Here is a 13884-nt window from a genome sequence, read left to right as displayed (position 1 = left end):
TAACACATTTCTGCCCAGCCCACAGGTGTACACATTTGATCCCTGTTGTATATATGCAACATTGGGTAGAAATTTAACAAGGGAAATGTATTGAGCCCTATGGAAAGTGAAACTGAGCCACACGTGTGCATTTATTTGAGGGTAGATTTTTCTTTTTCTCACTTTTGCCCCAACTGATATTTCTTTTCCTATAAGAACCATTTTTTTCATCTAGTTTGTGGACTTTCATTTTGGGGTTATTTTTGTGGACTAATCATCATTTTTCTAAAGAATCTTTATCTTCACCAATTCAATCATGTTTGGTAGCTATGAATATGATTATTTTCCTATATCTTTTCTGTCAAAATTGGTAACTTCCAATGCAATCCTGAACAGGATTGCTGACACACAAATCTCATTGTATTCAATGACATTTCTGGAGGATACATTTGGGATTGCAGCCTGAAACTAATCTAGCAGACTTTTGGCTTAAGTACAGGGCAGGAGGAGTTTGGGTGGGCTTTTGCAAAATAGTATTACTTGGTTCTACGGTACCATGTAGCTTGATTTACACTTATTATTTTGATTACAATTTGGAGTCTATGATCTTTTCTACTGCTTCAGCTTATCCACTGAGGTGCAAAAAGAACTCAACTTTCACAACCTAGTAATGTTTTTCTATCAGCAGCATAGGCTATTGAAAGTGTTTCCGTCAACAAATGGCAACAAGTCTTCCCAATTTATCACACTATTTTTTTAAATCAATATTGGTATGCAGGGATGGCTCCCCCATTCCTCTTTCTCTCTTTTGCAGTGAGGGGAAATCTACTCTGCAGCTGGAAAAATTTATACTAGAATTGACCTGGTTAGTTACACTTTTCATATACTTTGCTTTCCTTAAAAACAATCTTGAATTTCCGATCAAAAAAAGTGCTAAATGAATCTCAAAACTGTTGATGATAAATTGCTTGGAATTATGCTTGGCATGAGAAGGTCCTGGATGGCCTAGTTCAGAGCTTTCCCAGCTTGAGTTCTAGAGCCAAACATGTTTGCATAACCCTCTTCAGGGAACCTTGTGAATTAGCCCTCTGGAACACAAGGCCATTCCTAGACTACAAGGATATCTGCTGAAACTGGCAGCAATCGGCTCCTTTGCGGGAAGCCTCCTACAAGGGCCCAGGGAACAATGGAGATGCAACACCCTCTAGGGGCAAGCTTGAGACACACGGCCGTAGGAGAGAGGAATGCATCTCCAGCACACAACAATTGCAAACACCACAACTGGCAAAAGACTAAGATACATTGGAGCATGAGAAGTTGCTTGAATCAGACCGTTAATCCACCTGGCCCAGTACAGTCTTCTTTAACTGGCACAGGCTCCCAGAGACTCCTGCAGGGTCTCAGGGGAGATAAGTCTTTCCTAAAACTGCTAGTGAGGATGGTTTTCGCTAGCTAATTTAGAACCCAGGATCTTTTGCATACAGAGCTCTTTTTCTGCCTCTCAGCTAATCCCACCCAAAAATATAAACATGAGAGTGACATTCTGCTTAAATATGCCCTCCTAAGAAGAGAAGGGGAGCTCAATGCTCAGTTCCATCGGCCTGAATTCTTTCCTAGTAGCATATTGTACTTAATTGCACAATTAAGACTGGGAAGAAATGGTCAAAGCTTATAAAATTATGACTAGTATGAAAAGAAGGGATGGACAGCATTTTCCCCCCCTCTCTCATAACACCAGAACTCAGGGTCAGTGAAGGAAGATGATTTACATTTGATTCAGACCAGACCAAAGAAAGCACTTCACACAACACATCACTAACTTATGAAGTCATTCCACAAACACATTTGGATTTAAAAAAAATAGGACTGGACACATCCATGAGAGGAAAGGTCTGTCATCCATTTAGTCATTATACATACATGGAATCTCCATGTTCAAAGGCAGGAAAACCCTGAAAACTCAATTCTGGAAAGTCATTGCCTTCATTTCCTACTGGTAGGTGTCTGGAGGCAGCTGGCAGCCCCTTTTGAAACCAGGATGCTGAACTCAATGCATTTTTGTTTGATCCAGCCCAGCCACTGGCATCTCCAGCTCAAGAATATAAGTTCATTGGATCCTTAATGAAATAAACGTGATAGTACTATTGATTTGTTTGAGATGTCAAAGTTTCTATTTTATGCTATGTATAAAGGATACCAAATTGGATACCAAATTGCAACACATGCCTTTTCGATGGATTGTAGTTTCCACCCTCCCCACTGTCAGATGACTGTCAGATGACTCTCTCTGGCAACACAGAGTTCTTGAGTGGGCCAAATGTGCAGTACATGGGATAAAGGTACCTGCTTATTCCAAGCCCAATGACAAGTCCTGAACTGGGTGACAGATAGTCATGCAAGGCCCATATCAGTGTCCAGTGAGTACGTGTATATCTTTTCTTAGTTCTTCAATCAACCAGGTAAACTGTGTGCAATATTATCTTTGCATTTACTTCTTCCTGAGCATTCACCAGGCACAACACATCAGCGTGACTAGCTGTTGCTTTGCCCCACCAAGTGATGGAGAATTTTTTTTCTTGTTGGCATTTTTCACAAAATCTGCAGTAAAAATTTGTCAGCTCATTTTTCCTATTTTCATATGACAAACATTTAGGTATAGCAATGTTGCTTATGTTTACTGAAGGCCCTAGTTTCAATCCCCAGCATTAATTTATTTACCTATCACATTTACATCCTTTCCTTCCTCCAAGGAGCTCAGCATGGAGTATTCCCCTTCCTCTTATTCTCACAACCACAATTCAGAGGGGATTCCCCCAATGGCCCAAAGGGCTCACATCCCCCAATGGCCCTACTAATAAATGTGAAGCAGGTTAGGCCAAGAGGTCATGACTGACCTACTTAGCTTCATAAATGAAGATGAATTTGAACCCAGGTTTTCTGGCTCCAGGTGAGGTGGGAAAGATACTCATCTGGAACCCTGCTGAAGCACTGCCAGTCAACATAGTCTTTACCCAGGTGGACCAAGGCAGCTTTATGTGATCTTTCATGACCTTGCTCTGCCCGTGGAAGTGAACTATTCATGAGTGAGAATTCTAAAAATTAGGTAAATCAGTTGCAGCTCTCCAGCCACACTGTAGCTCCCCATAAAGCCCAATGGTCTAGGGCAGTGGTTCCTAAACTTTTTAGCACTGGGACCTACTCTTTAAAATGGGACCCACCTAACTCCACAACACTAGAAAAAAGTTCCCCTTATCAGCCTCTGTTTTTTTATGCTTTTTACTAAGGTTGGGGGGCTGCCTTCTGGATCACTTGTTGAACTCCATGTTCACTGGATTGGGACCATTCTGGTGGCTTTGTGTTCCCCTTGCCTATAGGAGCCAAGGCAAGGTTTGTCGAGTCATGAATAAACACACACATGTAGCTCAGTTTCGCTTTCCACAGGGCTCAGTTTTCCTTGTCAGATATCAGCTTATCAATTACATGACACATCAATAACCTGGTCATGACCCACTGGTGGGTCCTGGCCCATGGTTTGCGGAACACTGGTCTAAGAGAAACTTTTAACATCAAACATATTATGCATACATAGCTAAATTTATAACATTATCTTCTGCATTTTGTCTATCAAGGAACCCAAGGCTATACGAGCATTAAAATATGCCACATGCAGGAACAAATTCAGGGGAACAGGGAAATGGGTGATTGCCACTCCCATTTACACGATTGGAAATTCTTCCACAAATTGAAGCAATAATACTAACTTTCCACATTACTGGATCCAAACCAATTTCTGGTTCAGTATTGCACATTGTAGCAAGAATACCTTACAGGGCTGGTTTCAGGTTTACAGCAAGGAGCAATGCAATTGTATGTGAAGCACTTTGAACACCCAAAAGCCCAAATGCAATGAGTCCCTCTAATTTTTAAGGGGAGCTTGCAGAGCCTTAAGTGGCTGCAGAGGGGATGCTGTTCTCATCAAGCTCTGGAGTACAGAGAGAGAAGCTGCGCGGGACTTAAATTCCAGCCATGTGGCTGCACAGCTTACAGGAAGGCTGCCTATAGGAACAATAGTAGCAAATGCAATGCAATGCGAGTCAGGACTAAATGATATATTGTCAGGCTACAAAGCTAACTTGGTTTAAGATAACTTGACCAGACCCACCACTGCAAAAACTGTACAGTGTGACATCCAGTCCTACAGAAATGACTCCTGTTTCCAAAAAGAGTCGTAACTGCTGCTCTCTCATGACACTATTTGTTAAGGGCTCTTTCTTATTCCCTCTAAGATTCAGCACTGCTGCACAGAGCTCTTCTGTGCAGCACAGCAGCATCTTCTGGTGGTTGGTGATGAGGTCATCACACCCTCACTAACTTCTGAATCAACCAAGCTGCACACCTCAAGGGGATCACTGCTTATCAGTGCCATGATGCTTGCACAACTGCATCCCAGACAGTAGTAACAATCTACACAGTGCAATCCACACAGTAGTATGGGGAGCAACATTTTGCCAAGGGCAAAACGTCACTATTAGGAGCTAAGACCATGCAACTTCTCTTCTGGGTCTGTTTCATGCTTTAGATGCCATCCTGGTGTTTCTTGTGGTAAATGTGTCAGGTGTGAAAGAGAAAAATGCTTGAGGACATGAGCTAAATGAACCTGGGCTCCCTAGCACACTTCTACCGTGTGCCTGGCTCTGGCCTTTGTTATTTTACCATGGCAAATATCAGTGAGACACTGGTGCATCCAAGCAGTAAAGCAGCCTCCTGACAAGTACAGCTAACTTGTATCTTTGGGCATAATATGTAGATAGAAAAATGGATAGTGTCATTCACAAACCTCACTCTCTCTTGACAAACAAAAAAAGCAGTAGTACAGTTTCAACAATATATTATCCACAGAACAAAGGTGATTCTTCCTTCAACTCCAGGAGGAAACTTTGACACCTGGGTGTTCTGAGAACAAAGGATGTGTTCTGGTTAAACTGTTAAGCAATTTACAGTTTATTTGAGCTTGCCCAGGCAGTGGGATAGTTGAAGGCTCGAGTTTCAAATCTTTCAGGAGCAATGTTACAAAGAAATATATAACAAATGTCTCCAGTTACATTTGGGTCTGCCAAAAGCCTTGTAAAGCAGAAAATAAGGCACGACAACAATTACCAATGTAAGCTTCATAAAGTTGGCAGCTTCCTACATGCCTGGCTCCCCACTGGGCTCCCTTTCCCCCAGGACAACCTTAAAGTAAGCCTGGGAAGTCACCCTAAGGACCAGCCAACCTGGTGGCTGCAACTAGACTGAAGGGAAAGACAGCAAGAAATTCAAAAGACCCTTTCTTATTGAATGGCTGTCTACCTCAAATGATTAGATACTGGGGATAAACCCCATGGGATAAGTATTACTCTCATTCTGGGCGAGAAAGTTTTCCCAGAGGCATCTGGTTAGTTACTGTTGAAAAGACACTGGAAAAGATGGACGCCTGTGGTCTGATCCAGTAAGTGCTTTTTAACCCACAGTATCCCCAAAATTACAGATGTTGGAATGATTGTATAAGAGCTAAACTGGAGACTAATTTGCAAGGCAAGATTAGAAACAAGAGTTTTGTGACACTCCTCAGTGCAATGCAAATTGGCTACATCCAAAGCCAGATTGTTTCCTTTTTCCCCCAGCAGATTTTATTTCCAGCTGGGAAAGGCAATGTATACTATGAAACTTATTTTCTCATGAACATTCTTCTCTTCCCCCATCCCCTGCAGTTTCTCACAGATCTACCACAGCTACCACATGCTGCCACGTACACAACTTCCCTCGGCAGTATCACTTTCCACAGGGAATAAGTGTAAAAAGTGCAGTAGAGCTCTGCTGTGAAAAAAAAAAAAAACAGAAATGCCAAAAGATGAACCTTTTCCCATCTGGTGAAAGGAAAATGTTGGAAAAGCAGAGAAGTAGAACTTCTCTGGCTTTATGAAGAACTAATCAGGGCAGAATTTAATAATAATAATCACACTAAACATTTCCTTTGTGCTTTCTGAGTAATGAAAATGCTCCACATTCATTATCTTGCAATCCTTACAAAACCCCCCCACCCCCTCAGTGTTATCTCCACTTTGCAGATAAAGGGCTGAAGTTGAGAGAGAATGACTTGCCTCAGGCCAGAATGGCCAGATTGCATCAGCATTCAGGCAGCCAGGGCAGAAATGGAGACTAGAGCATCCTGCCTCCACTCTCCCACATCTCTACAGAATATGTTTAAGAACCTCCCAGCATGCCCACAGCTCAGCATTGAAGGTTCTGAGGTCAACTCCCAGCTTCTCCATTTGGAAAGTCTCTCAGGCAGCAAGTTTGGGAAAAGCTGACAATGCTGGACTAGACAGATCAATGGCCCAATTCCATATGAAGCATCTTCATATTCCTTTGCCTCGGAAGGCCAGAACACAACTACAGCATGTAAGCACAGTGGTGAATTGTCAGTGAGAATGTGAGCTTGGGACTTGATTTAGGGGACACAGTCCTCTTAAGGGGAATGCACAGAAAGAAGCTCCCCAAGTTTACTTCCTACTTGTTGGGGAGATACAAAAAGGGAGTATCAGCAACTGATGTTGTCCCGCCCCCTCTCTTTGGCTGGTCTACCTGATGGGTAGAGGGACAGGGTTGTAATCTTGTTCTTCCCAAATATAATCCTTTGTAAAACCAATATGATATTCTGGAAATGGTAGTAGAATCTTTCAGGCATTCAGATCATGCATACAATGAATACACATACAAGGAAGGGGGCTAACTACCATCCTTCCACTATACACATTCAGTAAACACCAGGCAGCCCAATCCTAACTTGCACTGCAACAAACAGGCTGAGCGCAACTCAGGGTGAGGAGATACTTTTCTCCTTACCCAGTGTCGCCCACCAGCCACCCCTTTGGAGCTACTCAGATCTGCACCAGTTAATTCGTCAACACAGATCTGAGCAGCCCATGTAAGGCTGATGGAGTGGAGGTTAGGATTCGGCCTGTGCTGCTACTGCCCTTCCTCCTGGGCCTGATCCGCCAACTGGTCTGCCCACCCCCGGCCCAAAAGTGCCCCCTCCCCAATCCAGTTCTGCCCTCCCACCACTCTTTCCCACTGCACTGGCCTGCCTGGGCAGATGCAAACTTACCCCCTCTGGATCTGGGTACAGTGCCAGCAGGCCGGTGCATGTCCTCACAATAGCCAGCTCAAAAGTAGTTGCAAACATGCTTTTCAGCCTGCATCGGCCAAGCATGTCTTCAGAATTGTGCTCTAAATCAGTTTCAAAACATGGCACAAACTAAATAAGCTGCAGCTAGGGCCTCACATCATGAGGGCCTCTAAATATGAAGGTTCCAAGCTTTACATAATATCTTGAAAAAGAAAAGAGATTGGTAGGGAGACTCTCTCAAATGATTATGAAGAGGTAGGAAGTGGGGAGCATGAAACCAGTTACCCTAAAAATCAGTCACAGGCAAATACCTTGAAGTCCTTGCTGTCTGCTTCTTGCAGTTTCTTTAGCCTGAAGTCTCCCTCACAGGGGTTCAAGGCAGACGGGGGAGCCACACACGAACATTTGCACTTTGGTCCAGAAGTAATGGTTTCCACCGTGTAAAAATCCTCTGGCTTGGAAGTCCCCTCATTAATCCTTTGACAAGCGTCTCTGCCGAGGGGCCTCACCACACACTTGCACTGACAGTCTGCACCTTCGGACACGGCCTTCACCTTGTCATAGTCACCTAGTAACTAGCCGGAGGAGGAAGAAAAAAACAAGCTGGTCAGTTTGTTCTGGAAGTAGGACAGTTTTTGCCCTTAGTGCTTGCTTTTGTGGAGTATTTGGGAAAGGCTCAGACATCCCGAAACCCTGAAGAAATTGGTCACCGGTCTTTTTTTAAAAAAACTGCCGACTCCTAACATTTCTCTAGTTATTTTGGAAAATAATTTTCTTTCACCACCAAGAAAAACAAACAAAAAACCATAAACTGCCCCCAAACAACATTAGTCTCTCTTTGAAGTGTTTTAGGATGTTTAAAGATTGTTCTCAGACTCCAGAATACTCTTATTTAAATGCCATCAGCAAAACCCACCATAAAGCTCTCCTGAGCAAACCTCACTGAAATGACTGACTGACTCATTGAAATGAATGAGAAGTATGCAGGAACACTGTGTGCTCTTGTGACTCCTAAGGCCCAATCCTATCTGCCCCCCCACCACCACCACTGGAACTAGTGTTCTGGCGGCAGGGCACACATTCTGGCTGTCACAAATAGCCTTCTGGAAGCGCTTCTGGAACACCGGTGATGAGGCAGGAGTGTATGCATGGTGGCAGGGTGCAGGAGATCCGATGAAGGTAAGTTGGTGGGGGAGGCAGGACATAGGGCAGAACAGGGGCAGGGAGAGGGTGGTATAAGGAAGTGATGGTGCAAGGCAGATTGAGTCCAGGAAAGGGGTGGATTCAGTGGCCACTAAATCTTAACCCCCTTTCCAGAGCAGATTCCACTTCCTGGATCCACACAGACCTGCATAAACGATTTCACTAGCACACATCTGAGTAGACCCCTACAGGCCTCAGAGTTTTACTCCCCTTGGGGACCACCAGGACTGCCCCCCAGGATGCAGCACCTTTTGGTGTGGCTGTATTTGCAGGGGAGGGGAAAACATAGGATTGGGCTACTTTTCAGAGGAGCTTGCCTATGGATTATGCCTCATGATCCCACTCCAGAGAAGGTTTGTTTTAAAAGAAAGGCATCCTGTCAGATTCCTCTGCTTGTCTCATATTCAGAAGAGCAAAGCAATTCCCCCTGGCAGGATTCAAGGCATGTACGTGTAGCTCTGTAACACCAAGAGCCTCATTTGGGTTCAGGGCATCCCAGTTGGCCAAAGCAAAGTTCCAACAACTGTAAATGCAGCCAACCAACTTCCTTTAGAAGGATGTGCAGGGATCCAGCACAAAACTGAAGGCTAAAAATAATCAGCATGCATGTTTTTCTTATTGTGCAGTCGGTGCTGAGTTTTTCCTGGGATGGATAATCCCAGACAGAAAACCCCTGCTGAGAGGAGGGTCTCACAGCTGTTTCACACACTACTCAGCAACAAACCAGACTTTACCACTTACCCTGATGAGGAGACACAGCTCCCTGGTAACCATAACTGTATGACACATGCGTCTGCAGCATTCACACTTTACATTTTAAGGTGTAAACCGGGGTGACAGACATAAGGCCACGGGCTGAATGCTGCCCCCAGAAGCGATTTATCCACCCCCACCCCCATTTACAATGGGGCTCTCCTAGCTCAATAATTGAGCTCTCTCGTATCTTGAAAATATGACAAGATTTGCACATTTTCTCTCCTGTCATTTGCAGGTAATAAGTTTCTAGGCGAAAATAAAGTTCTTATTTCAAGCCATCATCTGCTTAACAATGTCACTTTCTACTCAATGATGTCACTTCCAGGCCTCAGCAGCACCATAAATGCTAACTTCAGCCCTCTGTATGAAACCACTTTGACATCCCTGGTGTAGATTAATGTATAACAACCTACAGAGAGGCCCATAGGTGGTGCACCCCTCAGGTGTATATTCAGGTGGCACAAGTTCAGGGTCATCATTTCACCTTCAAGATTTTTGCTAACCATAACTGAAAACTCAAGCTAGGTTTTGAGCTTCCAAACTTATAGGCAAGCCCTGAAAAGAAAAGTTTGTCTGCTTTTCTTTTCTGCCTGCTCAATACTCTCTAAGTGCACTCTCCAAACACATAGCACCAGTGTTGGCTATGGTCTGTCCAGTGGCATCGCTAGGGGGGTGCGGGGGTGTGTGGGCTGCACTGGGTGACACGCTGGGGGGATGTGCCCTGGGGGGTGACGAGCTTTAGGAGCTACCACGTCATGCCATACACTGTTGGATGTGGAATTCCCAGTGGAATGCAATGCAAAAAACCAGAGTGAAATTGCTCCTTTCCTTCAAAACATACAGCCAAAACGGAAAGAAAAATGAATGGATCCCTATGGAAAGTGAAAGTGAGCCGTATCACGCGCTTACTCGCGAGCAGGCGTACTTGCCTTAGTGTGTTGGAAAGGGCAGGCTGAGTGGAATCCAGCAACACCAGAATGGTCCCAATCCAATGAACCCCAAAAACACCCGAGAAGGTCCCTTCCTCCCAGCTACGAGTCTATTGAGCCCAAAACTAAGCCACATGGCCGCATTTACTCACAAGTAGGCGAACTTGCCTTAGTCCTTCACAAAGGGCAGGCTGAGAGGACTCCAACAAGGTGAGAATGGTCCTGATCCAACGAATGCAGCCCCCAAAAACACCCAAGAAGGAGGTCCCCCCTCCCAGCGGCGGGTCTATTGAGCCCTATGGAAAGCTAAGCAGCCTCACGTCACGTTTACTTGCAAGTAGGCAGACGTGCCTTGGCTGGTGGTCAGGCCAGGCAAAGGGGAATGTGAGGACACCAGAATGGTCCCGATCCAATGGAACTGGAGCACAAATGCTCCAGAAGGCATCCTCCCCCCCCCCCCCTACTAAAAAGGACCAAAAAAAGAGGCTTGAACTAGTAAGGGGAATGTTTTCTATTTTGCACTTGTAAAGCCAGGTGGGTCTTTGTATTGATATGCCTGAAATAGAAGAACATTAAACTGGACACTGGGGAGGGCTGGAAATCTCACTGATTCTTTTTGGAGGGTTGTTATTGCAGGCAGACTACAGAGTAAGTTCCATTGACCACTATAGGACTTACTTCTGAGTAGACATGCATAGGCTTGAGCTCACAGGCTGCAATTCTACCCACACTTTCCTGAGAGTAAACCCCATTGACCACTATGGAACTTACTTCAGAGTAGACATGCATAGGACTGGGCTCACAGGCTGCAACCCTGTCCATACTTTCCTGAGAGTAAGCCCCATTGACCACAATAGGACTTACTTCAGAGTAGATTCACTTGGTGGAACAGGACTGGCTCCCCCCATATTTAATTACTTCTTTTATTCTAATTTAATTATTTATAATTAAATATTTTAATTTCCTTGCTGATGTCACTTCTGGCCATGACATCACTTCCAATGGGTCCTGGACAGATTGTCATTCTAAAAAGTGGGTCCCAGTGCTAAAAGTTTGAGAACTGCTGCAATAAGGTGTTAGTAAGTTGACACAGGGTGTGTGTGTGAGACTCTACAAGTTTTCAAAATCACTAAAATCAAAATTTGGAGGAATAATACCATCATGTACATATCAATCAATGTGTAATTTCTTGCAGAATGCAGTGAAACAAACCACATTGAAATATCTGTGTTCTAACAAAAGGTACACCCAAAAAACCAGTGGGGGCGGAGCAATGGTACATCACCACACCTACCACCTGCGGTGTTGCCCCGCCCACCGCAAGGGGTGATGCGCAGGCCTCCCGCACCTGGTGACATGAATCCTAGTGACGGCACTGGGTCTGTCAGTTCAGAATTGACCCCAAAACGCTACTTACAGCACAATCCTATTCACAACCTATATTCCCAGTATGTTGTGGGCAAAAGGGAGGGTTGCTACTCTCACTACTCCGTTTTTAAAAAGGGAAGCAATGCAAGGTAGAGGACTTCTAAAAGATGATGTGGAACAGCTTATCTGAAAAGTGCATGTCTATAGCAGCCCAGCACACTTTAATTTTTCTTCCTCAGTAATGTATCTGTATGTATCTCCATACAGTAATGTGCCTGTATGGAGCTGCTAGAGCTGTACATTAAAATGCAAACCTGTAGCTCTACTTGCAATTCGAACTCCACCTTTCTGAAGCAACCCAATTGTATTACTTTAACCCAAATATACTCTCTCTGCAGTTGAGTAATTTCTACCTTCCCCTACAATTTGCTTGCTCCTTTCGCAACAGAAAGTGATATACCCACTCTGTATCTCAGAACATGTATCTTCGTATTACATTTGATGGGATTTGCAGCAGAGATTATTAAATGCAACAACTTTTTTTGGCAAAAGGAAATGAAGCAATATCCACAGTCTGAATTTATTCAGCCACAGAGTAAATCATTTTAGAAGTTCCATCTCAATAACAATAACTGGTATATTAACAATGAAGAGCTGACGTTACCATCAAGCCAAGGAATTACTCACTTAAAAACAGGCTCAGATTCAGCATATAAACCAATGCATGGTTCATTCATAGAGCCCATGGCAGCTGTTGGCTTTTTTCTTTAGTCACAGCTGAAAACTGCTCCTATCATATGACTGGACACATAGACCTTGGGGATTAGATCAATTTAAATCCAAGTGTATCAGCTTGTAGATGCAGCATTTTGAGATACAAGAGTACTAAAACACCCACCATCTCACATATGATCAACTTCAACCCAACTGCTTGAGTTTAACACAGTTAGAAATCATGCTATGAAGAGCAGTTACTAAGGTCCAAAAGTGTGTGAAGTGACAAAGCACAGATGCGTGACACACTCCCTGTGTAGAGTCCTTTCAGTCTACAGCAACAATCCTACACCTACGGGTACCTTACTAGGAAGCAACCAAGATGAACGGAATAAGATCTACCATACTTTCTTGCAAGCGAAAGGGGATCTGTTTAAAAGCAAACTTTTAACCAAGATGCTGGTACAATAGATACAAGATGAGATCTCCCCACTTACAGCACATGCCTTTACATGCATTCAGAAATAAGTCCCAAAGGAGCTTTTTCTCAAGTAAATGTTCAAAGGATGCAGTCAAAGCCAAGCATTGCAACATTAAACACACTGACCTACTTGTGCAGTCAGAGCCCATTAGCTATGAAGTGCTAGAATTCATAATCATAAAGTTTTCCTTAGCTGACAAAGAGAAAGTCCAGCCACATTCTCAGTATTCATTGCAGAGAAATATAAGGAATGAAACTTAATGAGAGCTTCTTTTGCTTAATTTGTTTCAGGTCAGAGAGTAAGTCAACCAGGCACATTTACTTTGAAATAAGTCCTATTGAGACTTACTTCTGAGTTGAACATGCATTTGATCAAGCTGCAAATCCAAGGACTTTTGCATAACCAGGTTTCACTTCAGTCTTCAAGGACAACTAACTCATAAATCAACACACAGCATCCTCTGGAAATAATCTGCTGTGATGTCAAAAGGACTGATGGACACATGCTAATCAGCTCTAACTTGAACAATATGATTTAATGGGACTGCAGATAAAGCTATATTGGCAACTTCAGTCTCGAAAGACTCTGGTATCAGCTCTGAAAGGTGGTTCTGGAACAGCGTCTAGTGTGGCTGAAAAGGCCAATTCGGGAGTGACAATCCCTTCCACACCGGGAGCAAGTGCAGTCTGTCCCTGGTCTGTCTCCCTGGCTATGGGCCTTCCTTCTTTGCCTCTTAGCCTCAGACTGTTGGCCAAGTTAAAAAAGCTTGCTAAAGCTATAGGAGTTGCTAAACTGCTCCACACACATGCCCCCACTCCCATGGAACAGGCACCTGAATTCTGCACCAATTTATCTGGAAGTAAACCCCATGAGTTTCAACGTTGGAATCCTTAGCCAAAATAAACTTTGTGGAGTTCTAAACAAATCCTGGGGAGTCCCCAATGCCTTTAACAAGCCACCCACTTGTGGCTTTAGCCCCGTTTGCAGCTGGCACTCAGTCAGTCAAGCAGCACAATCATATCCATAACCATATTTATTGAGAAGAAAGCCCTACGGGAGCAAGTGTGCACAGGACTGCAGCCTGAATGTCCAAAATGAGAGGTGGTCTCATGCCCGTCTGTACCCTGTGCCATCTGCCCCGACAACCTTGACAATTCGATCCTAAGCATCTTTATTCAGAAGTAAGAGCCCAATCCTCTGCATGTCTACCCAAAAGTAAGTCCCATTATAGCAAATGGGGCTGACTTCCAGGAAAGCGTGGTTAGGATTGTAGCCTGAATCCACA

General features: G+C 44.0%; 1 protein-coding gene across 1 annotated transcript in view; it reads right to left on the bottom strand.

Annotated features, from left to right (window-relative positions):
* OLFML2B (olfactomedin like 2B) overlaps positions 1-13884 on the bottom strand; it is a 30978-nt gene that overhangs the window by 16662 nt on the left and 432 nt on the right. Inside the window, exon 2 of the mRNA XM_066622906.1 lies at positions 7459-7722. Coding sequence (XP_066479003.1) covers positions 7459-7722 — 264 coding nt within the window. The remainder of the gene's footprint in view (positions 1-7458; positions 7723-13884) is intronic.

This window comes from Tiliqua scincoides, chromosome 4 (assembly GCF_035046505.1).
Source record: "Tiliqua scincoides isolate rTilSci1 chromosome 4, rTilSci1.hap2, whole genome shotgun sequence".
Classification (NCBI taxonomy): domain Eukaryota; kingdom Metazoa; phylum Chordata; class Lepidosauria; order Squamata; family Scincidae; genus Tiliqua; species Tiliqua scincoides.
The sequence above is the reverse complement of the archived record's forward strand: the minus strand, read 5'-3'. Positions and strand labels throughout refer to the sequence as shown.